The sequence below is a fragment of the Aquila chrysaetos genome, chromosome Z (genome assembly GCF_900496995.4).
Source record: "Aquila chrysaetos chrysaetos chromosome Z, bAquChr1.4, whole genome shotgun sequence".
Taxonomy (NCBI): domain Eukaryota; kingdom Metazoa; phylum Chordata; class Aves; order Accipitriformes; family Accipitridae; genus Aquila; species Aquila chrysaetos.
In genome coordinates this window covers 43,358,181-43,385,783 of record NC_044030.1, presented here as the reverse complement: position 1 = coordinate 43,385,783, position 27,603 = coordinate 43,358,181, and the positions used below count along the sequence as shown (strand labels likewise).

The 27,603-nt window shown below is 39.5% G+C and overlaps 1 protein-coding gene across 2 annotated transcripts; it reads right to left on the bottom strand.

Moving 5' to 3' along the window:
• Nucleotides 1-205: 205 nt before the first annotated feature.
• Nucleotides 206-27,310, bottom strand: UBQLN1 (ubiquilin 1). Of its 2 annotated transcripts, none has more exons than XM_030004342.2 (11): nt 26,995-27,310; nt 15,477-15,628; nt 11,154-11,269; nt 9,699-9,961; nt 8,733-8,891; nt 7,842-8,085; nt 7,214-7,356; nt 6,386-6,469; nt 3,643-3,758; nt 3,152-3,320; nt 206-1,389 (listed from the first exon to the last, which is right to left on the bottom strand). In XM_030004342.2, exons 1-11 carry the CDS (start codon nt 27,148-27,150, stop codon nt 1,237-1,239), a joined length of 1,755 nt encoding a protein of 584 aa, XP_029860202.1. In that variant the 5' UTR covers nt 27,151-27,310; the 3' UTR covers nt 206-1,236. The 2 variants fall into 2 exon arrangements, with proteins under 2 accessions (XP_029860202.1, XP_029860201.1); XM_030004341.2 differs by having other exon boundaries at nt 206-1,392; nt 26,995-27,309.
• Between the last annotated feature and the right edge of the window lie 293 nt (nt 27,311-27,603).

Here is a 27,603-nt window from a genome sequence, read left to right as displayed (position 1 = left end):
CTTTATCCAAGCTAGCAGTCTTTGACATCATATGCCTCTTACTCTCTTCCCTCCACCTCATACTCCAAGAGCTGTTTACTAGTCTTAGCCCAGAGTTGGTGAATATTCCCAGAGCTTACACTCAAATGCCAACTCTTAAGCTGGTCAGTCATCTTGAATTCTAGGTAATCATCAACCGCAAACACATTGAGACAAGATGCTTAAAGATTTTTTAATTCATTTATTACCTTTGCACAAGTAACTACCAATATAAACTTAAAAGATATACAGTATTTTTTACATGGTGGTTAAAAGTAATTAAAATATCACATGACCTTGAATGAAAGTAATGTTTCCAATTAAAAATCAGAATACATGTTAGAACCTCAATGGAACAAGCCAAAAAGCCTCAGAAGCAGTTCCAGAGCACAAGGCAGTGCTCCTTTAATTTGCACAATGATAAAGGTAATTTACAGTTAATCTTTGTGAATATTGAGACAATGTTACAATGCAAGTTTCTGTACAGTTAGATGTAAAGAGATAAGCTGAACAGTGTCATCCTAGTATATTTTAACTGAACTTGCTTAAGCATTTTTGCTGAGATGGTTACCAAAGATGCTGTAAGATTCTATGTCAAAAAGAAGTCTTACGACTTTTTTTTTCCTGGCTTTTTTGCGTTACTTATCATCTCATTCTATTGCAATGTGTAATTCTCTAGAAATGATCTGTCTCCATTGTATATATTGTGTTTATACTTTATACAAATTAAAGCAAAAAATGGTAGATTATTCAAGTGGTATAAACCTTTCAGCATTTTGCTAGCAAAAAAAAAAAACCCATGCCAAAAATCACAATAAGCAGTATTGGTACCACAAATTGTAGCTTTAATTAATTTGTTTCCTTTTTAATTTGTATTCTACATAAATTACTACTGAAGGCTAATGTTTAAGTAGTAAATAAATTGGACAGTTGTAGGTCAGACAAAACCTGTTCACCCAACTGTGAAAGCTGATATTGTGTCCAAAAAAAATCACAAATAATGCAGAACAAAAGAAGTGTGATGCATGCAACAGAGTGAAAATGCATTGATTCCCACTGTTTGAAGAAAACTACTGCACTCCACCTTAAAATGCATCAGACCAATTTTAGTTATAACAAGACAATCCCAAGAGTCAGAATGAAATAAAGCAAATATTTTAAAGATTTAAGAGCTGTTATCAAAAATAAATTACATTTTTTCAAGTTAAAGAAACACTGCTATGAAGGCTGAGAGCCAAGCAGCCTTTCAATAGCTGCATTGATGTCTCCTCCTGTTGCTATTAGAGCTTGTAAGTTTGCTTCACGGTTCAGAAAGCCCATTGCACTCAGCTGCTCCAGTTGTTGCTGAAATCGAACTTCTGGATTTTGTAACTGCTAAGAACAAAATTTCAAGCTATTAAAGTGTAACGTACATTTAGCAAAGTACAAGATTCAAACATAGTTGGTTCTGCACCACTCCCTGTCTTTACTAATTTCTGACTACATCTTTTTCAAGATCCTAAAATTATACTATGACATACATTCAATTCACAATTGAATTATTTTTTTAACAAGTCAGACAAGCTTCAAATTTTAAGAGTACCTACACTTACATTACATTCTTGAACTACAGGAAAAGCTGTTTGTTTGATAAAAAAAGGATTAAAATTAAATTGGGTAAATTTATGTCCCATGAACAGTTTCTTAAAGATATGGATATAGGTATTCTTTTTCAAATGAAACAAGAGTTCAACCTAGTAATGTGGAACAGCAAGAATTATGATGATGTCACTGTTGGCAATGGTGAACATCACAGGCTTTTTTTTTTCCTTGACATAAACATCACCTCTTTTTTAACGCTCCTAGTATTTGTTGACTAAAATTACCAAAATTCTAATTGTTAGAAAGCTTCAGTCTATGGCAAACTGGACAGCTGTGCTTTACACGATGGTCCTGCTCACACAAACTGCATGATTTCAGTGGTATGATTTTCAGTTCAGAGGCATTTTTGAATCAGAACAATTATAGGAAAACATGCAGGAGTAATACTGAAAAGCTACTTTTTGAAATCTATGAGTTCATTTAGATACCAACACAAAACTTGTGCAGCTACTGCTAATTTTCCTTTTATTCTAGTTCAACAGCTTCATACATCAAGAAATTACTACCAGTATTTAAAACCTGCATATGGTTCCAAGCCAATACTATGTAAAGATGTAACCTGAAATATAAGAACTGCCCCAACCTGCTTCCCCCAAGCAAAACTAAACAGAAAGTCAACTCAGTAGTGTAATATTTGGCAGCATAAGTGAAAACATACAAGAATATGGTTTCCTACAGTGACACTCACCAACACTTTCTTGTGGTCAGATAACAAGAGAAAAGTCTGTCAGATCAGCAAGCTGACCTAACTCACCCTGTGGCAACAGAGGAAGAAAAAGCAGGACTGCCCCTTCCACCAGCAGCCTGCCATTACACTGTGTATGTACCACAGTTTAAGGGTGCTGGTTCATACAGCACTCTTCAGAGTTAACAGCATGTCTCCTTTAAAGCTAGTCTTGCTCGCCACCCTACAATCACTGGCAAAGCCGCTACCTTTGCTTGACTTCTGGAGCTCTCTGGAGACCCCTAGTCCCACCCAGTATGTTAACAAAACGCACTGCTGTCTGGACTTGCAGGATGTCAGTAAAGCCATACAACAAATTCAGGCTCCAAATAACCAGAATGTGGCTATTCCAAACTGTGGGACAGAGGCTTAGTTACAGCTAGAGAGCAACAGCCACCAGTACAGACAAAAAGCACTGAGGTAATGGTGTACAATATGCTTAAGCTTTTCTTTTGCGTGAGCCCACGCTTCATTTGCCAGTGAACCCTACCACCTCAATCTGCCACAATCTTTCCAAGCATTTCAGAAATTCAAGGGTATGAAGATGAGTGTATAAAAACCAACTGTTTAGAGGACACTTTTACTCAAATTTGATGCTTTTCCAGCATTTACTTGCACAGCTGCAATGCCACTTTTACACCTTCTCTGCTATCCTTTGACCCCAAGTATCCAGGGAGCTCTCCCCTCAACTATCAGCTTCCTTTCTAGTGGTTTACAATGAAAAAAAGTAAGAATTCAAAAAATCTGCAATATAGTGATGTACTTTACCTGAGCATTTGCACCAGCAAGTGCCTGCAACATTTGCTGGACAAACTGCTGGTGACTAGGTTCAGCAGTTCCTGATGCTGGACTTGTATTTTCACTGGGAACAGAACTAGGTACACTGGACCCTGTAGGGGCTCCAGTGCTTCCCAATCCACTTAAACCAGGATTAAATCTGCATAAATGACAGAAAAAGAAATACACCACTTTAATAAATACTACCTTGTCTCTTCTCACTTATTTAATTACTGAGTAAAAATCTTGTCAAGAGGGGATGACAATTTAAGTAAAGTACTAAGACAAAGACCAGAGTCGTCGCTGTTTAGGAGTGCACAGCTGGCAAAAATGTGACAGATTCTAAACCAAGTTTAGTTAAACTAAAAAAGGCAGGAGGAAGAGTCTTTAATAAAAGCAGGGCAAGTCTCTACATGTAAAAAGAATGAACAACATAACACAAGATAAAAGTTCTTGTCTAAATTTGTAAGACCAATTCTTACCCTGGTATAAGTCCCGGCGCTTCTGTTGCTAGTGTCTGCAAGCCCTGCTGAATCTGTAGCAAAGCCTGCATTGCTCTAGGGTTTGACATAGCTGATAACGTGTCAGGATTCTGCATCTAAGAAAAGGAGAGAAACTCTTAATCATATGCAGATGTTCAAAGTTAGTATTTATCACTAGATGTTTTATATAATCCAACATAATTTCAGAACTTGTTTTTCAACTTTGTATTTGAATAGTTACATGAAATCCTTCAGGTATTTTTTCTTCTTTGAGAAAACTTTCATAGGAGGTGATCAATGAACTCTAAATGTGGGCAAGGCCTTTCAAATGGGAAGCACACAAGAAAAAGTATTTTTCATAACCTCTTCTAGCAGACTTCATCATCTTTCAAAACCATAGGAGTCCAACATCATTGTAGAATTAGTCTCCTATATCATACTACTGGTAAGCAACAATGCTGAACACAATGAAACTTAATCAACAGATATCTAAGAAAAAGTTATACAATTTCTTTTTCCTACCTAAGTTCAGACCACAGCAATTGATCATGACTATTTGTGAATGTCTTTATATCTGTAGTGCCCTCACAGCCTAGAGAACTAGGAATACACTGCGAAACATACTAGCAAGCAAATGTATAATATTCAAGATAGCTAAAAGGCAGAGAACAACTAAATATATAGCTGGGTGTCGTGGTTTAACCCCAGCCAGCAACTAAGCACCACACAGCTGCTCACTCACTTCCCCCCCACCCAGTGGGATAGGGGAGAGAATCAGAAGGAAAAACATAAAACTCATGGGTTGAGATAAGAACAGTTTAATAGAACAGAAAGGAAGAAACTAATAATGGTAATAATAACAATAATAAAATGACAATACTAATAAAAGATTGGAACAAACAAAACAAGTGATGCACAGTGCAATTGCTCACCACTCGCTGACGAATGCCCAGTTAGTTCCTGAGCAGCAATCCCCCCCAGGCCAACTCCCCCCAGTTTATATATTGGACATGACATCACATGGTATGGAATACCCCTTTGGCCAGTTTGGGTCAGCTGCCCTGGCTGTGTCCCCTCCCAACATCTTGTGCCCCTCCAGTCTTCTTGATGGCTGGGCATGAGAAGCTGAAAAATCTTTGACTTAGTATAAGCATTACTTGGCAACAACTGAAAACATCAGTGTGTTATCAACATTCTTCTCATACTGAATCCAAGACATAACACTATACCAGCTAATAGAAAGAAAATTAACTCTATCCCAGCCAAAACCAGGACACTGGCAAAGTTTACGCAAATTTGAAAGAGGAAAACACTTCAGGTTCTCCAATGAAAGCTGCTGCAAGTACTTTAAGAAAATATTTAAATCATGACTTACTGCCTGATATTTGGAGCTGTTTTACAGAAATGGTGGCCCAACAGTTCTCAGAGCACTTAGGTGACCTAGATCTTGTCTCTATTAATGTTATTCATTCCTGCTGTTAAGTAGCAGCAATTCTTTCCTAGTTCTGCTGGGCAATTGCCCTTTATTGCAAAAGATGCCTTCCATTATGCAGAGGAACATTCCATGGTTTCTGTCACCCAATCCCATAACATAAATGCCAGTAGATAAGCAAGGAAGTACAAGTTGCAAGATTGTCAACATTGTGAGTATATCCAGATATTTCTCCACTTTACTTCACCTGCTAAGGCTGCTGATCTTCTGACCTAACATAGTGAGAATAAAACAGAGAACTAGCTGTGTGGATGTTTATCACGCAAGGTGATACTGACAGAAGGAGATACCCAAAGGAAACAGAAATGATTCCTACTGTGCCTTCATTAACTACCGTTTATTCACAAATTTCAAAACATACATGTGGTACTAGCTCCTCAGATACTACTGGGTCATCACAAAACAGCGACATTATGAAATACTACAGCTATTCATGTGGTTGAAACAATTTAAACAGTTTATTCTGAACACTGAACTTGCTACTGTAATTCATGTATGTGTTAATTACTTTACTCATAAAACCGCCTGTGTGCAATCAGACCTTGGCAATGCACATTTACTCTGATTTGCAAGGACTGCCTAATGATGGAACTCATGCACTGAATTAAGTTTTCAATTCCTAAAAAAAAACGTGCTTGCTCCTATTTAGGGAACACAGTACTACTACAGACTGTGGCAGCTAATACCAAGGAGATACCTGGGCTGCAATCACAGTGTTGTTAGGAGGGGAACATGGTGGTAAGGCAATCTTTACAGGCAAAAAACTTCAGAACCCACTTCTGAATTAGCTAATGATTTGGGTCTTTCAAGGCATGCTGTAAGATCTCTTTCCCAAATACTTAAGGCAGGTTTGAAGAGGTACAAGAAAAACATAGTGAAATGTTGTTCTAGTAGTGGGAAAAGTACTGATCTTTTTAATTTGCAAAACAAACCATGTCACAAACAGGTGTTCTCTAGCCTGGTGGGCAGTAAGAACAATTATTCCTTTTAAGCAAAGAAGCAAGAGCTAATCTAAGCAGTTGTGCTAGCTACAGACAAAAATATCCACTAAAAGTCAGGTTTAATTTTTGAAAGGGATGGAGACATTAAGCAAGAATTTATTACCAAGGGACAATCTAACTTGGTGTCTGAAGCTAATGAGAACGTATTACAGAATCTAGCTTTTAGCCAAATCAAAGAGACACACCAGTTTATTGAAAATATTGCTCATTGACTTGCAGATATTTATTAACAGCTAGTATTTCATCTTACCTGCTGAAGGAAAGTTGGAAGTTGTTGTCTCATTTGTTCCTGAAGCTGGGGATTTCCAGCAAATAAAGGATTATTCAACATCATCTATGGGACACAAATATTTAACTTCAAAGATCAAGCAATAAAAAACACAGGGGGTTTTAAGACAACTACTTACACAGTAATAGTCTATGAAAATAACCTCACAGAATAATAATCATCTACTTCTCCTTTGGCCAAAACTTGTTATGAACCACCAGCCTGAACACACTGCGGGGGTGGGGTGGGGGGGGGTTGCCTTTTTGGGGTTTTTTTTTGTTTGCTGCTTTGGTTTTGAAAGCACTTCTACAATACCATTCATAAAACAGCATCTGCACTTCTACAGTGAGCACAGGTCACAAAAGAGAAGTTAAAACCAGAATAACGCCTAGATACGGCACCAGCTCCCCTCCCTTCACTTCTCCGAAGCTAGTGAGGGTATTTATTTACTGGTAGATTTACCTTAATTTACAACCAAAGCATTTGTTTTGTCTAACTGGTTCTTATGCTGGGTCACAAGTTTAGGGCTGTACAAAACATACACAAACTTACAAGTTATTTTAGAAGCATGCCTGGCATGATGTCCAACTACAAATTGAAGAAGCTCATTGCAACAAATTGTTAAATGTAAGTAAGTAGTGAATGGCCCAGTTTTCAATGTTAATCCCTAACTCACTGAAATTACTACAGACAATTGTTGAGATGCTGGCACAAGTGAAAATCTAACTGTATCATAGATTCGACTCTTTTTTTTTTTTTTCTTTTTTTATTTCAATACACACAATACATTACTACACCAAATGCATTTACCTGTACTGCAAGATCAGGATTCTGGCTTAACGACTGCATCATGCTTCTCATATAGGGTGCAGACAACATATTCTGCATAAGTTGTGGGTTTTCTGTTATCTGCTGTAATAAGCTCTGCATTCCTGGTGTGTTGAACATACCAGCTTAAAAAAAGTAAAAGGCCACTTTAGTACACATCCTGACTATCATCAGGTGAATTAGACTACCTAAGATGAGGACATAACCCCTTGGTTTCTAAGAGTTTTAGTTCCTCAAATACACCTCAGTGTGGTTCTGCTTACACCGATGCATCTACCCTAGAAGTTAATACAGGGGCTGTATCCAACAAGCAGTCCCACTAAGTATCTACATCATTAGCTGTTTTCACATTTGCCTCCAAACAGGAAAAATACCATCATGCATCTAGAGATTCCTTACCTTTGTTATTTTAAGGCAATACACAAGTACTGTCATCACTCTTAGTTTACTTTTCACGTTTGTTTTTGTACCGAGGACTTTGATACTAGTCAAATGTTCTACGAAAGTAAATAGCCATAAAAACTCTGAATCAAAAACTCTCTAATGAAAGAATCATTTCAGCAAACTCCCAAGTATGTGCAAATATATGCAACTGCAATAACAAACACACCTCCTAGTCCAGGTCCCAAATTTGGTACAGTTGAGCTCTGTCCCGTACTGCCAGAGGTGCTATTTCCAGCATTACTACTGCCACCGCTCTCACCACTGGTGCTGGTACTTGTTGTGGAAGTCTGAGAGCTGGACTGAGGAGCCCAGGGATTTGGCAGAGGATCTCTGTTTTCTGTACGAGATGGCTGAATGTCCCCTCCTGTTGATGCATTGCTTACTAAAGAAGCAAATGGGTTACCTCCAAACTACAGTGGAAGGAAAACAAACATGTATCATCTACTAAAGCCAACCATTTTTACATCTGCTATAAATAGAAAGTTACCTTTCAAAAATTACACATAAATATTGATGGCTTTTGGTCAGTTATACTCACCATTCTAGAGTAATTCATTGTAAAAATTCTGAAAAGATGCCAGCACTGAGAGATACTAGCACCTTCAAAAAATTAAATCACATTTCTTTTTGGAAGCAGTGTTGCTACTACACTGGTATTTTGATCACTTAAGATTATATCTTACATACTGGTTTCCAACTTCAAAGCCTTTTTTTCTTCTCATCTTAGGTTCCAAGTTACTAAACACACCCTTAAAAAAATTTTCCTGGACCTCAGAATTTTAAGGCAAAGAATTAAAGGAATTCAAATTTAAGTAATACAGAAATTCATTAACTTTAAAATAGCTTCTCAAAAACACAAAGCAGTATCTGTATTTCTTCCAAGCCTAGAAAAGCACAGAATTTTTAAAGATCTTTCCTCTCAAGAGTAAGAGGCCTCATAGTGACTTCAAGCTTCAAGAAATGTTTTGTCAAGTACGCATTTGGAAATTTACATTACTTAACATGTGTTATTTTTTAAAAATATTTACTTTCAGTGGCAATTGCAATCTTCTCTCACCTGTTCCTGTGCGGCATTCAACATTGGCTCCTGAATATCTGTGTACATACGTCGCAAGGCATTGTATCCACCTGGTATACTTTCAAGGTTGCTCAAGGCGCGGTCTTGGTTTCGCATCATTTCCTGCATCATTGCAGGGTTTCTAGCAAGTTCTAGTGTCTAGGGAAGTGGAACGTTTAATCTGTATTAATAAGAAATCCATTCTAAAGTGAAAATGTCAGCGTTTGGCAATATCTCAGTTACCACTGTCTAACCCAGTTTGAAATTATTATTAAAGCCAAATCAAGATGTCAGCTTAGTGGTAGTCAACTGAATTCAATATTTAGCCAAGCATTCTACCACAACTGTCACTATGTTGGTTGGGCCAGGAAGCACTGGCTAAACAGAAGAAAAATCTGGAATGAACTATCCTTTTCTTTTTTCATCTTTTCAACACAATATACTCCTACCATTTCTAACATCGTTACAGCAGGCAGCCTGTGATATGAACTTTAAATACCTACATTTTCAAAAGCATCTATTTGTTTTTTGATACCTTCTGCCACACAGCATATCTTGCATACCATCTAATTTTAAAAGCACTCAGAAGTACGCAGTTAGACAAAATGAAAATATGTAGTATTTTGGAGAATTACTACTTTTGGTAAACTCATTGTTGGCTAGACAACAGAAGGTTTCAAGTGTACACAGGGTCATCCAACTCTAACCTCAGAAGACATGATTACAGAGTCTTCAATGTCTTTCAAATCCAGGCTGCAGATTTTCTGAATTATCAGTCTATTTCGGACATTAACAACTAGAAATACAAACATCAGTTGCCTACAGTGACCTTTTATGTATTTTCTAACAAGCCTAAATACTTCAAGAATGTTTAAGCACTCAACTAAGTATGTCCAATTCCTGCTCTGTTTTTCACAATTACAGTATAATGAAAGGTCATGAACTCAGAGAGATCCTTCTACATACCTGTCTCATTATATCTGGATTATTCAGCATGTGACTGATTTCTGGATTTCTCTGTATCAGTTGCTGCATTTGAGGGTTAGCCATAATTAACTGCCTCATCAGGTCAGGATTTGAAAGCATGCTCTGAACAAATGGATTTTCCATTATCTGAACCATCATTTCTGGGTTGGACATAAGTTGCCGTTGCATCTGACTTTGCAACTCTGAAAAGTTTGATGTATTTAAGCCCAGGCTACTCAGACCTGCCAAACCTCCAAGGCCACCTTTAAGAGGATGAGAAAAAAAAATATAATTGAACTTTCGGCTTCTAGTATACCTCTGAACACATCCAGGTTCTTTCTAAATACAAAATGCTTGAATAGATCCCACACTTTGAAATAATGAAAACGAATGGGAAGTCAATCTTTCCAAGGCTGTTAAGGAGTTATCCACTGAGAGTTTGCTTCTTTAAATAACAAGTCATATAACTAAAAACCCAACAAACTACATCTGAAATACAACTTATTACAATTCTAACAGCCTTTCTTCTCATTTTCCACAGCTAAGATACAAAGGATGTTTGAATTTTGTGGCCTTAGGTTCCTCCCCGCAGCGCCAGCAACACTTTCCAATGTGTTTGTAACAATCTTTTACCTGTCTTCTCTTGTTTAGACTGTAACCAAGAGGTATCTCCCAATATGACTCATAATCCCTATTCTAATTAAAAGTAGAGTTCTTCTTCTTTCTAATGTACCAAAAACTAATTATGCTTTGAATTCCCCTCCTTTCCTGAGTCCAAACAAAAAATTTCAGAAGCTACTAGTCTGAAGAACTGTTTACACCTAAGAAAGCAATTACTTACTACGGTTAGCTTTTCCAATTCTACCTCTTCCCCACCCCCTGAAAGCAAATTAGATTAAAAAGAATGAACGAAAAACCCCGCTGTGATTATGAAAACAGATAGTATTTTTAAATCAATAGACCACAGCCTCTTTATTCATGAAAGAGAAGACTGATAATGCTATCAGACTTGGAACCTGAGAAATACTGAATTGTAAGATTAGCAGCAATTTTGTGACTTCTGTTCCAGATTTTGGCTTCATGTTACAGGTCCCACTTCATCAATACTCTCCTCACAGCAATTCAGATGCACTTTTAAGGAGCACAAGGACACTGGAAGGAGTTTCATCACCCATAGTGCCAGAATATAACATCAGTGGCACCTTACTACTGAAGGTGAAAAAGCACAAGTCTGAAGTTCTGCATATAAAATTAAGGGAACAACTTTCCTCTGATAACTTACTGATCAGAAACCTTCTACAACCAATACCATAGATATTTGTAATCAGTTTTTTGGGTAGTGTGTTTGTTCGGGTTTTTTTTTTTAAAGTTCTGTCTACATTAGAATAAAGCTTCAGGGACAATTACCTGAATCCAAGAGAAGATACCCACCACGCTACCTACAAATACTCTTACCCAAGCCAAAAGGGTTACTATTTGTTGAAGCTGGTGTTGAGGTACTACTGCTGGACGTTGACGTGGTAGCAGTACTCCCAGTGGTGTTTGCTTGTTGAGCTGGGTGGTCTTGTGATCTAAAAAAGCAAGTTTAAAGGTTTCAAGTTTAACAAGTTAATTTAAATAATGCCATTAAATATAGGAATAGTACCATACTTGAGAATCTTAATTTACATTTCAATTCTTTCTCAAAGATCACACTATTATCTCTAGATGGCTTCCTGTAACAAATCTTTCTCAGACATCTGTAATGTCATCAGTTTTTCAGAACAGCAGCTTGAAACATTAAGAAAATGTATGGGCACCACTGCAGCCATTACCATGTTCTCACCCTATCCCCAGGATGTCCGCCAAAGAATTGCTTCTTCTGTCCTTACCTTGCTTTAAGGATGCTTACCTTATTCCACTATACTCAAATACTACTGATTACATGCCTGGGGCTTAAAGAAATAAAGCCTAGCAAGATTTAATCTCGGATTTATTTCATGCCACATCTTTAATAGGATGCCTTACTGAATGTGAAATTCAGTTAACATCTTATTGCATTAGAACACAAATATCAGAATCTTAATAACCTTTAAGACTTTAAGAACAGGGTAAAAACATAGTTACACAAAGTTAAAGCCAGCATAATTTAGCACAGGCACTAAAGGCTGCCCAACTCATATACTCACCACACCTTTCTACTGCAGAGGCACTAACACGGGTGCTGCCATGTAGTAAAACAGATCAAGGAACTGAGTTTGTGTAAAGCTAACCTGGCCTCTATTCAAAAGAAAAGAGGCTAGTTTAAAACCCAAATCAGTTCTCCAGTCTGGTTCAACAATCAATCTCATAAATGTCTGTATTTGCAGCAACTACAGCACAAAGTAACTTGTAGAAACTATGAATTCAGACCTCACACAAAGATTTGAGGATTTAACAGTACACTAAATTTCATACCTCAGTTAATCTCAGAGTACCTTTCTGCTACAATAAAATTCTGTGCTTGTTTCACTAAAGCAAAGACTGGGGGGGGGGGAAGGATGGGGGGGGGGACAGGACACAGGAACAAACCAAAAAAACCCAAACAAACAAACTAAAAAAAACAAGCCTGAGAGATGCCTCAGGTCCAGAGGCTTCCCTGAGGTTTCTAAGAGTTCTCTGACTCCAGGCTAAACACCAGCCACCAAAATCATAGACAGAAACCAAAGGAAAAATAAAATACTTTGCAAACTTCACAAGTTCTTTCACCAAATCATCAACATTAACTTACAAGTAGCCCATCTCCCGATGGACCCTGCTGATTTGACCAGCATTCTTGTAAACAGGTAAATGAAACATGGCATGCCAAGTCATGAAGGTATAGGATGCCATGGGACCAAACCACCTCATTCTATTTCTTACTGATGTTCTGGGTGTGAAGGAGAAATTAAGTCCACAAGATCTAACAGTTCTTCTAAAACTTAATTCAGAGGAGTCACTATGGAGTTAAGTTTTGCATATTTTAATTTGTATTCCTTTCTTGTTTACTTTCAGGTCTATCAAAACACACAGAGATTCTGTTGAATGAAAACCTGTTCTAGAGGAAACCTTCCAGACCGACACTAACAATCCAGGAAAGGGAATATATGGATACTCGGCTTTGACATAAGCTGCCCTGGCATAAGTCATCAGGTTAAACTCTGGGCTCCTGAGAAGAACAAGCATTAACAGTCTGTAACATTAACAGCAACTGCAAACTTTGAACACAAGATGACTACCATTAGCCAAGCAGCTGTAACTTCAATGAGGAAGATTATTGACTGTATACTGACCATGGATCTTCTGCTAGAGATAATTTATTTCCTTTGGCCTAGAAAACACATAAATATTTCTTCCATAAGCAAAAGGTAAATAATAAGCCTAAAACCCTATCTGGGTTTTCAATTGAGAAACTATTTTGAGAAGCAACTGTACCTCTTCATGTAATAGACAAGAAAGGTTCTCAAAGCAGGACAGAAAAGTAGACAAGACTAAAACTTGCAGTCCATACTGCTTCTATGGAAACTGGGGGTATACACCCTCAAGATAATGGTCTGAATGTCAAGTCTGTCAGCCTCAAGTCTTTGAGTGAAATTCCTGTCAAGTGCACATCACCTTTTATATCCACTTCGCCATTATGTTTTCTCCTGTCCACTTGTGAACAAATTATCGGTGTTGACTTGGAACTTTGCATTCAGAAATTCAATGCATCTTCACTGCCCACTGCTCATCATGCACTGCTACTCTGACACTGTATAGGCCAGGTTACAAGATTACACCGGAAGTCTGTATCATTCTGAAAAATGTAGCACAGTAATAAAATTATCTTTTTTCAACAAGGATTGGTTGGGATATACGAGGATTCCTATTTGGAAGTTACACATCTAATATTGTTTAGAAGGGAAAAGATCATCTTCAGATCCAGTTTTGGAAAAGAACTTTTGTTTATTCAGATATATGGCAGCAACAGTAACAGCAACAGTCAACAGAAAAGTAAATGGCATAACGTAAAGTGGTTGGGAGCAATCCAATCTTGATACTCATGGCCGAAAATCAGCACTTGCCAGGCCACACTGGCAGGGTCTAACTCTTGCCTTTGGGGTCAAGCATAAAATCCAGGTATTTTAGTAAGAATACTGAGATGGTTCAGGACAATGTTATACTTGCTCAAAAGCAATTTTCATTGTGCTGGCAATTCTCTTTACCAGGTCTTAGGAGCATATTTTTAGTTTACTCGAGCACAGCTCGTAGGTGAAAACATTACTGCCTCATTTGAAGATAGGGTCGATACATGCAAAGGGTCTGTAGTTTTTGTTTGTACTTCCTCATCTGAGACACGATTAAAACATTCTGAAGATAATATTAATACACTGTTCTAAAATTACTCAAAAAAAGTGGGAGAGAGGGGAGACATGGATTGCAATGCTAATAGGACTGGTGCAGGGACACCAAAAATTCCCCAAAAGCCATAAAGGCGGCATTGCGCATGGGTGCTCCTTTGCCCAAAGGCAAAGTGCAAGAAGGTACGAGAGACTGGCACTGGTATTTCAGTATGTATAGCTATTGTAGGTCCAACCTATGTACCCTCTGAAGACTGTGCAAGTCAAAAGCATCCTGCCATCACTACTCATGAAGTCTCTCTGCCACACTTAAGACTGCAGGCAAAAAAAGCAGAAGTCATGACAACAGCAGAATATCAGTTTAGATGCACAAAACACAAAATTGCAGTATTATCTAACACTGTACACAAGATTGGGATGGCTATCAGACCTACATTTCAGGCTGGGCAGGCATAGGGCAGGGAAGGGAGATCTCTGCCAGTGCAAACAAAAGTGTTTTGACAGAGACACAACTCCAGGGCAGAGAAGATAGTCCCACCAGCATGTGAGCATGGAATTGAAGACATCGATTTCAACAGATGTCTACATTTAATGCTAATGCTACTAATTTCAACAGGTGCCTAAATGTAATGCTAATGTTATTAATAGGCCTTTGTGACTTGGTGAGGCCTGGAAAGGCAAAGCATATTTCTTTTCTCTCCTAAGTTCTATGCTCTTTTGTTTATCAGCTGACATCTTCCAACAGGAGGAGAGCCTCACTACAAACAAAAAAGACTTAAGTAGAACAGGAGCAAGAACACTTTCAGTCTAGAACAATGAACATGTTATTGACTAAGCAAGCTAGATTCAACCAAGGGATATATTACCCTACTTGCTGAAAGCATTTTTAGTTGAGCCTTTTCCTTCTGGGCACTTCACAGGAAGTAATGTGCAGATGACATAGCTCAGCTGATGCAACTTTCTCATCACCAAAAAATAAAATAAAATCCAAGTCTTTATGTTCAGCCAGATAAATTAGTTGCACTAAAGCAGTTCTCACAAAAATTTTCTTTCCTTGTTTTACCAAAACAGTGAGTAAGGATTCACTGCATATTTTCACGAGTGAAAAGAAAAGCTGCACAACATGTCTTTATGAACAGTAAGAGCTGGTATCTAAGACCTATGGAGCCAAAACACAGCCAGCACTCAGCACTAAAACAAAAAAGTTAAATAACAAAAAACCAAGAGACTTGCATTTAGAAACATGAATCCAGTTAAAATACAAGATAACCCAAAGAAAAGAGCACTGTAATTTCAGACTGTTATTCTGCACCAACTGTGACTAAAGAGATGATTAAAGTGATTTAGTCAAATCTAGGTTTGCCCAACAGAAAGCTGTTAAGAATTCAGAGTATTTGTACATCTTAGAGGTAAATAGAAGACCACTCATCAGTAAGGTTACCTGTTTTGTGTTTTGATAACCAGGTGAACAGTGAGTCCATCGTGAATTCCATGCTGAGTCAAAGTATCTTGATCTTTTAAAATCTTTCCAGCAAATATCAACACGAGCTGATCAGTGTGAGACTTGAAACGCTTAGAGATTTCTTCCTTGAACTAAACAAAAAAGTTAATATTATACATTTATGTAATTGAAAACTGAACTATAATTTTTTTAATGATTTAAGGACAAGCTGTTTTGTTCACATTTAATATATTAACCCATTTGCACTGCACATTCTGTTTTACACAACCTAGAAATACTTTATTAAGTTTTCTCAACTTTTTGTGTCCCTAGGAAGATGGGAAATAGTTATTTCTTTTTTGTACAATAAAAATCAAGACAGTTTCACATCTAGATCACTTGTTATATAAGTAGCAATAACAAAAATCTGATTCCACTTAAAGAATACTGTGGCTTCAGTCAGGCATGCATCCATGACAATAAATATATGCTAGTATATATACTACTTATATATACACATATATATATATATACACACTGTAAAGTATGTATGTAATTATATACTAGTAAGTATACACTAATATATATACACACACGCGCACCACTGAAGCCATCCATTGCTGGAAGACTGAGGATGCAATGTCACAAGCACAATAAATCTGTCTACACTTTTGCTGGAACTGAACAGAGAAGTATCCTCTCTTCTTAGACATATTTTTGCTGCCTTCCATGTGTCAAAACTAGCATTCCTTTCCACAAAAGTTACCTCTCGGGTGGCTCTGCTTTCTCATTCAATACATGACATAGCTACATGAAATACGGCTGCAGCCCAAGGCATGGTGAATAGCTACATCCTTCATCTGACTAGAAAATCATACCCTCATTAAAACAACTGAACATGGAAGCCCACTGTATACCTTCTTGCCTTCCTAGTCAATAATAACTAGGTTACGCTTTAACTGAGTCCTGACTGAGATTTATTATTCTCTAGAAAAATGTTCTCACCAAATCCAAAAAATCCACAAAACTTGAAAAGGAAGATCCAAGGAAAATGCTAAGGAATGACTTGATTATAAGAAAGCCAGATAAATTTATTCAACAAGACCAGTCAGTCCGCCAAGTATTTTTAAAACAACCCAGGCAGTTAGGAAGTCCTTCCCAAGGTCACCCTATTTAACGTTTTAAAATTAAGTTGACCATACTACTTTAAAAAAACATCACAAACTTCCTAGGGAATTCCCACTCCATATAGGAAAAGAGAATATTAATCTTGGAATTAGTTATTAGTAATTACATTTTATCATAGGCAGGACTAGAAAGGTAAAATCCCCCCATATTATGCTTTGAAGGTGGGTCTCTAATTAACAGGGTTTATAGTATAGCAAAAGAAAAAAAAAAGATTTATAAATTAAAAAAAAAAAAGAGAAAGTCTCAGAGACAACAGAGGTAAAAACTCTCTGTGGGTAGCAGCTTGCCCTTGGTTAGTTAAAACTCTACTCACACAGAGTTAGTTTCAGTTCTTGGGGAAACAACTTTTAAGTCAGCCTTTATAATGGCAGTATTTACACTTGCAATTATTCCAGAAAGTCACTCAGTCCATTCCTTCCCAACATGGGTTACTTACCTGAATTGTTCCTGACATGTTTATCTAGTCTGTTCTCTGAGGTCCCCAGCGACTTTTTTCCAAGAAACCTATTCCAGTGTTTCACTATCCTGTTTCTTCATTGTCCTGCCCACAATGGACAACGCAAATGGATTGTTGTTCTCCTTAGAATAAAGGGTTGCAGTAAAAGTAATTTTTCCTTGAGGGTTGTTTTCTAATCCAATCATTCCTACCACTCTTTGGATTTTCAAATCCAATTGTATCATTTGGTAAGTGTGGGGCTCAAAACTGACCAAAATATTCCACACCAGTTCTTATCTATACTTAGTGGAACAACAGGATAAACCCCATATCCTGCAAGCTATATTCCTACTTATAAGAAAACGTGAGAAATCCATGTGGGAAAATACTTGTGTAACAGTGCTGACTTATTTAACAGCTATAAACTCCAGACCCTTTTCTGCAGAGCAACTGTTCAGGCAGTGGCTTCCTATTTTGCATTCTTCTGGTTAATTATTCTTAATAGGCATTCCAAAGTAACACAAAACCAGCAGAAATACCACAATTTGGTACAAAGCTAATGCATAAGAATAAAGGACTACCATACTGTGCCAAACTCATTCATTATCATATTTCCCACAGTATGTTGTGACAGTGAGATCCACAACTTAGTTCTCATCAGAAGACTGATGCTGTATATAAACAATAGTCATAGAGTCAAAGAATATTTCAAGTTGGAAGGGACCCATAAGGATCACCGAGTCCAACTTCCTGCTCCTCGCAGGACTACCTAAAACTAAACCGTACGACTAAGAGCATCATCCAGATGCTCCTTAAACTTTGACTGGCTCAGTGCCATGACCACTTCCCTGGGGAGCCTGTTCTAGTGACCGCCCACCCTCTCAGTGAAGAACCTTTTCCTTCTGTCCAGTCTGAACTTCCCCTGATGCAGCTTCATTCCATTCCCTCATGTCCTATCGCTGGTCACCAGAGAGAGGAGGTCAGCAGTTCCCCCTCCACTGCCCCCCTTGAAGAAGTTGTAGACTACCATGAGGTCACCCCTCAGCCTTCTCTTCTCCAAGCTGAACAAACCAAGTGACCTCAGCCACTCCTTGGAAGTCTTGCCCTCAAAGCCTTTCACCATCCTGTTCACCCTCCTCTGGACACACTCTAATTGTTTGATGTCTTTCTTCAAATTACTTTATCTTAAACCAAGCCCTGTCACACATTTCTAGAAGCTGCTATTTACCCAGAAGGTCAAGGAAACAAGACACCACTCATAGAACATGACCAAACAGTATCTAATATTACTAGTATATAGGCATCAAAGGCTATACACTTCTTTTCCCTTCTTGCATGTAGTGCTACTTAGATGATCTACAATAACACTACAGTAAGACATGAATGCAACAGCCAATATACCAGGACATCCAAAAAAACCTCTACAGCAATGCACATGCATGATCCAAATGCGTAATAGATCTCTTTCCAGCCACAATAATAAAACTGTCAAGAATACCCAGCCAGTTTTGGCTAACTGATGCATATTTACATAAAAAGCCTAACCGAGATGCAAAAAAGTCAGGTCTCTTCATCAGCTTCACTCGCGTTCAGCACAACCTTGGCACTTCTGAAATGGCAAGGTATAAGCAGGATCAGACCTTCTTTTTGACCCTTAATTCACACAGGACTACCACCTAAAACCTAGGTTACCATGCAAGATATTTTGCAAATGAGTCTGCTGATTAGCGTTAACAGTCACAGATACCATCAGTAACAGATTAGGTCTGCTCACTTCATTTTTTTGCTGAGGCAGGGGGAGGAGAATCATCTATACATCTATAAAACAGAATCCCGAAAACATTTTCCATACATGTGGTTGGGTTTTTTTTTTAATTGTCAGCACCTAGTGTCTTACTTCTGGGAAAAAAAAAAAAAAATCAAAAGAAGAGTAAGTCAGTCTTCAGCACCACCTGATCTCTGTCAATACTGGAAGATGATTAGCCTTATGTCAGAGTTTGGCACAAGTCACTACTGTTTGCACTGTGAAATAAAGTCAAGGAGGGGGTAAGAGAAGATCCTTTACCATCCTCTGGGGCAAACACCTATATTCAGTATTCTCAGCCTCTCAGTGTTAATGGTAACTGAACTGCAAGACTGTTCCCCCACAGTAAAGGGGAAAATCCAGAAGTTTCTTTAAATCCAGACAGCGAAAAGACAAGAGAAATGACTAGCAATTGCATTCTTACTCCCACAGACCTTATCTGTGCAGTTTTTATAGGACTCCCCACTGCTCTTACTGGCAACAAATAATTTGTTAAGGTGCTACAGCATTACAGTAATGAAAGACAGCATGAACAGTGAAGACAACTATCTCAATTTTCTTTTCCCTAAACAGAACCATAAACATCAATCTAGTATGTATCGCCTCAGAGACTCAAATTCAACATAAGTCATCAACAGCAAAGGAAATATAGGAAATGAGATTTATGACGATGTGAATTAATACATATTCAGGGAGGTCTAAGAAAATAAACTTTGGTATTGTTTAAATCTTCAGTTTGTACAATTGAACTAAACGCTATCAGTAAATTACTGTTAAAATACTTTGTCACCTGGGAAAACCAAAAGCAGAAAGAGTTCAAAGAGTCACTGACTGGAAATGATGAGCATTTCTGTCCAATTCTCCTACCGCACTGACTCTTCCTTTTTATTAACATGTAACACCCCAAGCAATGGTTTCAGCTGATTTGCTTTACTGTTCTAAAATACAAGTTTTACTTTATTGTAATAATTCTAGGCATTGTGATATTACAAAGGTGTTCAGTTACATTTGAGCATAGAAAAGGACTTGAAGTTGTAAAAATAAATAATGTTTCACCATACTTAACACCTAGCATATTCACAGAAACTAGTTCATTATATTCCTCTAGTAACTGAATACAACAAAAATAATGTAAAATTATGTCAGTTTTAGACATGATTATTAGACGAATCAGTGGAGAAAAACACAATGAAAATCATACTGAAACACGTAAGACTAACATCTATACAGGGGCCTGGTTTCTCTAGGGAGAAAAGGAGAAAGCATTCTTAACCAGAGTGAATTAATTCAAGGTCACAGCCTCCTCAAACCATGGCAACTTGTAGATCTGACATGAATTAGAGCAAATCTAAAGCTAGTCTTGTTGAAGCGCTTTGCCCACATTACCGTTTTACCTCAAGTTAACTTGTTTCTATCAACTTTTTTTTGAAGGATAGGAACAGTGTAATTTTTCACTTTGAGAACATTCACATTTTTTTAGCAGCACACCTTCTTGTTTATACTCTCAATTTCCATGCCAAATATCCTCATCTTCACACAACTTTAAAAAACCCAGCCCAATACTCCACTAACAAAATGTTGACACAAAAAAAGAAGTCCTAATTTGCTTTGTGGAGCCTATTACATCTGCTCGACTTGATTGCCTCTGAAGGTTTTTGAAGGTATGGGTGGACACCATGGTGTTGATGCCCAGTGCTGAACAAACACATACTCATACCTGATGTAGTTAAACATTTTGTCACTGAACAAAGCAAATGTCTGAATACACATGAAGTAGAACAGCTGACTAAAACAGAGACTGTTTTGCACTGTCCCTTTGCAGAGCAGATCCATACTTTAAACACTAACCTATTAATATCTGACCATCTGACAAGTTGGCCTAGGAAGGGCCTGGTAAAAAGTTATTCCAGGCAAAGTAAAAACATGCAAATGGTCCTTTGATATGTTACCACCATATAATGATTCAAAAGCTTTTGCTGACTCACTCTGACATCAAAAACAGCAACTGTAATAATATTACTGTCCATTCACATGACAAAGTGCTGTGAAAAAGGAATAAAAAGAAGAAAACAAATAAATGAAAAATACTTTCCCAAATCCTCTCAACTGTGGCTTAATAATACAAATTTAAAAATTAAATTACAATAACAGTATGCAAGAGGCCTCAGGGAATTAACCTCCAATTCCTACTGAAAAGTAACAGAAAACAGGTCCCTAAAAACTGCAACTGCTTTGAAAATACTAAGCTATGATTTCATCTAGATGACAATAAAAAAGCAAAGTTGCTGACTCTCCCCACACTGAACTCTGTTTTGAACACGGTAGTGGATGACATGGAAGCAAAGGTTTGTATCTAGAGGGCTGAACTGCAGTTTACATTCCCAGCAGTCCCTCAAACAGTTCTACTACAAAGAAAGATTTTCAAATTACATTACCTTGTTCAGCAAGCTGTTTCAAAACACACCCATGACCATTTAAACTTTCAACTGCCATTCCTATTAACATACACAGTTAAGCTTATTAGTCGGACTCTAGTCTTTCTTACACCCATGCTCAGCAGTCTCAACAGAGGCTAACTTTCACAAGTTCCAGCTTTCTTTTACACAATAGAATTCATGGCTACAGGTCTTCTTGACCCAAGAAGTAAGGAATCAAACACACTCATGGCAATACCACCGCTGACAGCTGTGGTCTCCTTTCCTGATGAATCATACCTGGTAATCTTATGACTGTGAATTAAAGTGAGTCAGTGAAAACAGGGTTTCATTGCACAATTCTTGGACACCATACAGGAAGGGGGACAAGAATTTGTCGTTTCAAGCAGGAAAGCACTTTTGGCCCACAGCCCACAGTCTGCAGCAGATAAAGCATAGCTAGAAAGTGCACCCAAAATTAGGCTTCTATCTAAGCATATTGTATCTTTCATGACTCAATGGAGTTACTATCTTCCTGTGCCTTTGCTAATGACCCATGCTAGTTTCATAACCAAATGATTCCCTCAAACGTCTGCAACCAAACCAAACTCACAAAAAACTGATCTCAAGAAACAAATTCAGATTCTTGATGAGCTTACAAGGCTAATAGCCCATAAAGAAAAACTGCGGCAGGGCAACCTAGTGGAAAGGGCTCAGGACTCATGTTCTAGCCAGTTTTATCCCTTCCAGGCATCCTTCAGTGAGCCACTCCACTCCTTCATGCTTTGACTTAGGACAAATGGTTAGCAATACTTCCGTTCTCCATAAAAGCACTTTGCAATCTACTGGTGGAAAGTGCTGTACTTGCAACAGAACTAGCTTATTCTCTAGCAAGTCACTGAGACTGGAAAAGGGCATAAAAGGATTATGTGTAAAATGGGATTCTTGCAGTAGATCTCCTTTTTGAGAATCTACCCTATACTTTCTTTTTCACGAGACAGCATAAGACGCTTTATCCTACAAATTAACTGGGAGGAGCTTGGGCAACACCATTTTTCCTGAGGAAACACTGAGATGTGAGTTACTGCTGATAGAAGAACTCCCTTCTCATCTGACCTTCTAGGTAAGCACCTTTAAATAGTTTGACTTTAGCAAGTTTTACATTTAAGGTGATACAGACATAATGGCTAACATTCTTTTTAGCCTGTCACTGGTAGGGAACAATTAACCACATCAACAACAAGAAGTCTGAACAAAAGCAGAAGGATGGGAAGTCTGATGTGTGCCCCAAGGGGCTTTGATTTTAGGTGAGAATAGCCAATAGATTAAAATGTATTTAGTTGATTGCTATGTAATCCTGCCGCTCTATGTCATCATTCTTATAACTGTTATACGCTATATCAATGGTATTACAGTAAGAATTACTTAGATTAATGAAGAACAAACTTTGATAAACCCGAGCAAACCGCAGTGGTGATGGAACCATGACTGACTTCAGCATCCCACAAGCCCATACTACATACACACCATCCTCCTGCTGTGCTCAACGTCACCTGCTCGCCACACCACACCAAGGCCCAATCCCACTCTGCTGACTGAGTGAACTTCGCACTATCCTTCCTGCTCAGACAGACTGGTATGACAGATGGAGACCAAAGTCATGGACTAAATGAACTCAACAGACATTTTACACAGATGGCCCACAGGCTGCAGGAATGATATCTGTGTATATATATTAAAAGACAGGAAAAGTGGTCATGATTAATTGGAAACGTGTCAGGAAGTGTGGGATCTGGGCATGATGTAAATGGTATAGAATAAGGGGTGGATATTGTCCTGGTTTCAGCTGGGACAGAGTTAGTTTTGTTCTTAGTAGCTGGTACAGTATGTTTTGGATTTAGTGTAAGAATAATGTTGATAACACACTGATGTTTTAGTTGTTGCTAACCAGTGCTCATCCTAAGTTCAGGATTTTTCAGTTTCCCCTGCTCTGCCAGCACACAGGTACACAAGAAGCTGGGAGGGAGCACAGCCAGTAGGGCTGGCCCGAACTAGCCAAAGGGATATTCCATACCATAGGACATTATGTTCAGTATATAAACTGGGGGGAGTTGGCTGCTTGGGGCGGATCGCTGCTCAGGCATTGGTCATTGGGTGGTGAGCAATTGCACTGTGCATCACTTGTTTTGCATATTCCAATCCTTTTATTAGTATTGCCATTTTATTATTGTTATTATTATCATTATTAGTTTCTTCCTTTCTGTTCTATACTGTTCTTATCTCAATGCACAAGTTTTACCTTTTTCCTTCTGATTCTCTCCCCCATCCCACTGGGTGGGTGGAAAGTGAGTGAGTGGCTGTGTGGTACTTAGTTGCTGGCTGGGGCTAAACCACGACAATATTCCATTTTATTTTACTTCAGTTATTAAACAACTGTTCTTATCTCAACCCAGGAGTTTTACTTTTTTTTTTTTCCCAATTCTCTTCTCCATCCCACTGGGAGGGGGGCAGTGAGTGAACGGCTGCATGGTGCATAGTTGCTGGCTGGGGTTAAACCTTGACAGCAAGGAATTGCAAAGATTGTACTGCCATGAACTCAGAAAACAAACCAAAGTTGGGGGGGGGGGGGGGGGGGGGGGGGACACAACAAAAGAAAAAACATTTTACTGAGCTGAAGTGTGAGCACTGTCAGGGTCAGCTAAAGTCAGTAGGCTTACAGGTATTCATCTTCACCCACCATGTATTCATGAAGTCTTTGCACAGACCAAGACCAGTGTCATACCCAGTCAAGAAAGCAAATATTTGGTCCTTGTCCTAATACTGAGCCAAACTGTGCTCAGCACAATCAAATAGGTTCCACAGAAAAAGAGACAGATGGGTGGCACTTGCAATCAACTGACCTCCCAGAGTGGCTTTGTACTTGAAGGTTATTTTCCATTCCAACCTGCATACTTGCTGATCAACAATAACAAATCCCATGTTGCTGAAGTCTTCCAACAGGGGAAAATCTTCCTTGACTTAGGATAGTTGCAAACCTGATTTACATTAACAGAGCAACATAAGATATGCTTTGTGTAGTCCTAAATTTGGCACTGATGACCCAAAATATTTACCTAAAAATCTAGATTTTTGTTCTGGCAGTATTCTGAAATGACTGCGAACAAATAAACAAGTCAGCTCACTAAGTCACAATATTAGCTACAGAAATATACAACTGAATGGGGTTTATTTCACTGTATAACTTTAGGGTTGTTTGGGTTTTTTTCAACCTGCAAATATGGCAGGTGTTTCTGGCCCACCTACGTCAACAGAACAAACCACTTGCTGATCCCAGATGCATTTGAACAGATGTTCAACTTGTTTTGTATTTGAAATTAACCTATTTTCAAGGCTGGCTCGAGAAACATCACATCTACTGTTGATGCTTATTATTAACAACAGCTCATTTTTACAGTTTAAGAGAAACAAGCAGTATTAGTCACACCACAGGGACAGTGCATTTTTTAGTGCTAGCTATGACATTGTCTGGCACTCCAAGCAAATGGTCGACCCACAGGGGCAATCTTACTTCACAGGAATAAAGATACAATTGCAGATCTACTCTTTTAACAGCAGCTCGAAGAGAGACAACATTCAGAGTCTAAGATATCTGTGGACAACAAAGACATTTTCAGCAGTGTGTAATATTAATTACCTAGACTTGCATGGCTGCTTTCAGTAAATTCATGTTCTTGTTAGGCTGTATAACTATTTGAGTTTAAGACAATTGCTTATTTGAAAACTTGGCAGCCCCGCTGGCATTCACAATTGAAACAATCTTGTTAAAGTCAAATGTATTACAAAATTCACATCTTAAGTAAATCTGTTTATATTTCCTGAAGGACCCAAACTAATGGCAGACTGCTTTTCAGGACAAATGCAATACTCAGGTTAGACCCAGCATATGAGTCTATCTTTTGAAAAAAAACAAAACGAAACAAAACAAAAACCCCTAAACCTGCAAAGACTTTTACAAAAACCGCATTGACGCTGCTCACAAATCTATGGAGAACAGACAAGTGAAAAGCACCCCTTTCAGACTGAGATTGCTGGGAAAGCAGTGGACAACATCAAAAAGCAAACACAGTCATTTTACCTTTGGGAGAAATGCCTAGATTAAGCTTGCAGAGAGAGTAGCTGATAGCATACAATACTGCAGCTGCCAAAAGACCAGTGAAGACAAGAGAGTAGTCTCACCCCTCTGGCAGCTGGAGAGAAGACCTCAATGAAACTTATGTCTGGGATACTTATAAGCCAAATGCTGACATAAAAAACCCTGAATCTAAAACAGACTCAAGGGTGAAAACTTGAAAGAAGTATCAGCGTTTTGTTTCTTCACAGCAACTAGGTGGAGCAAGAGTCTGATATTCTAGCCAAGGTGCTGGCACTACATTTTACACTTGGAAGCCTATACTTCATCTTTTGTATCATCTGATAACCACATAGCATCTTTCAGCTCATCCATAAGGAATGACTTCAAGCTCTGTATCTAGACACCAGTGGCACTCTTGCATACGTAACCTTTTTTTCATGAGGTCTGCAGTTACCAACCATACCAAAAAAATGTGAAGTCGAACTGAGCTCCCTTATTCAGAGACACTTCAGTGAGAATTTCACAGAAATTTTACGGAAAATTAAATAAGTTCTGAATCTCCTTCAAGGAGCTTCATTTTCTGGAGTATTTTAGCATAGCAATGTCTACGTCCTTCACAGGCGGGAGTCTCTGGCCTGACAGAGCCTCTACCTTACACTTTGATTACACCTTTTCTGTGACTTGTAGCTTTCTAAACTAAATAAATGAAATTCTAGCCAATACTTGAGTGGAAAACCTTGAAGAAAAACAGAAGAGCTGCAGGGAAGTGTCGATGATTCAGTAGGTGTCACTGCTTCTGCTGAGCCAAAGGCTCCATAAGGCACTGACTTTCACAAGAATGCAGAAAATACCCTAATAATTCAGAGTTACCTGACAATACCGCCACGCTAAGTACCATATCAATAACTAGCACATTTAAGTACAGCACAAGGCGCGCTTTATTCGTACTGCAAATTTTACAAACACAGTCTAAAGACATGGTTTCCCTAAAAAACAAGACATCTTTGCACAACCTGCTCCTGTTTTTAAAGGCAGGTCTAAATCAAGACAACCAGTGGCAACACAGCACTGCGATGCGGGTGACTGCATATGTTTTCTATAGTCATGCTAGCTAGCTAGCCAGCCAGCCTCCTACTTGCAGACTGAGTCAGCTCAACAGGACAAGGCACTGTTAGAAAACGAGCTACGTCCACCTCCCGGGCCGGCTCTCGGCATTGCAACAGGGAGGAGAGAAGCTGGGACGCAGGAGACGAAGCTGGAGGTTTCTTCACTACCCGGGCTAACCTCAGATGGCAGCAATCCTCTCCTGGGCCGGGATCGGCCCTGGTACTCGCCCAACAGCGCCCAGAGCAGTCCGGGCGAGCAGGAGCTGCTTTGTCACCGGGAAGGGCCCTCGCCCTGCAACGCTGGAGGCGGGAACCGCGGGCCTGGGCTCTCCTCCCGGCCCGCGCTCCACCCGGCCCCGGGCCCTAACCCCCGCTTGCCTCCTCCCTCCAGGCCCCCGCCGCCCGCCCTCTCCTCCGCCAGCCCCCTCAGCCCCTCACCTGCCGGATGCTGCTCGTTTCAGACACGGCGAATTCTTCCTTCTCTTTCGGAGTCTTCACCGTGACTTTAATGATACGCGGCTCGGCAGCGGAGCCCCGGGTGGGGGAATCCGGGGGACTACGACCCCCCGCAGGACCCTCCGCGCTCTCCGACATGGCGGGGAGGTGGGCTGCGTAGGCCTGGCGGGCTGCGGACGCGCAGCTTCCAGCCGTTACCACACGGGACCTCCGCTCCGCTCCGCTTCGCGCCGCGCAGCCTCCGCGATACCCGCTCCCGCAGCGGCGGAGCGGAAACAGCCCGGCTCGGCGGAGGCGCGGGATGATGACGTCTCGCATCGGGGAAGTTACTAGAAAGGGCAACGCACTGCACGGGGGCGGGGGCTTGCGAGTGCGCGCCTCCCCCCCCCCCCCCCCCCCCGCGCTCCTCCGGCGCGCATGCGCCGCCCGGGCCCCGAAGGAGCGCTGGCGCGCCCCGCGCATGCGCTGGAGGCGTCGCTTAGCCGCCCCTCAGCTGCCGAGGCGGGGGTTTACCCCGCCCGCCCCCCCAAAAGCGACGCCGTCCCTTGCTCCAACGGCAAGCTTAAGATTTATTTTCGGGGGGCGAAGGGA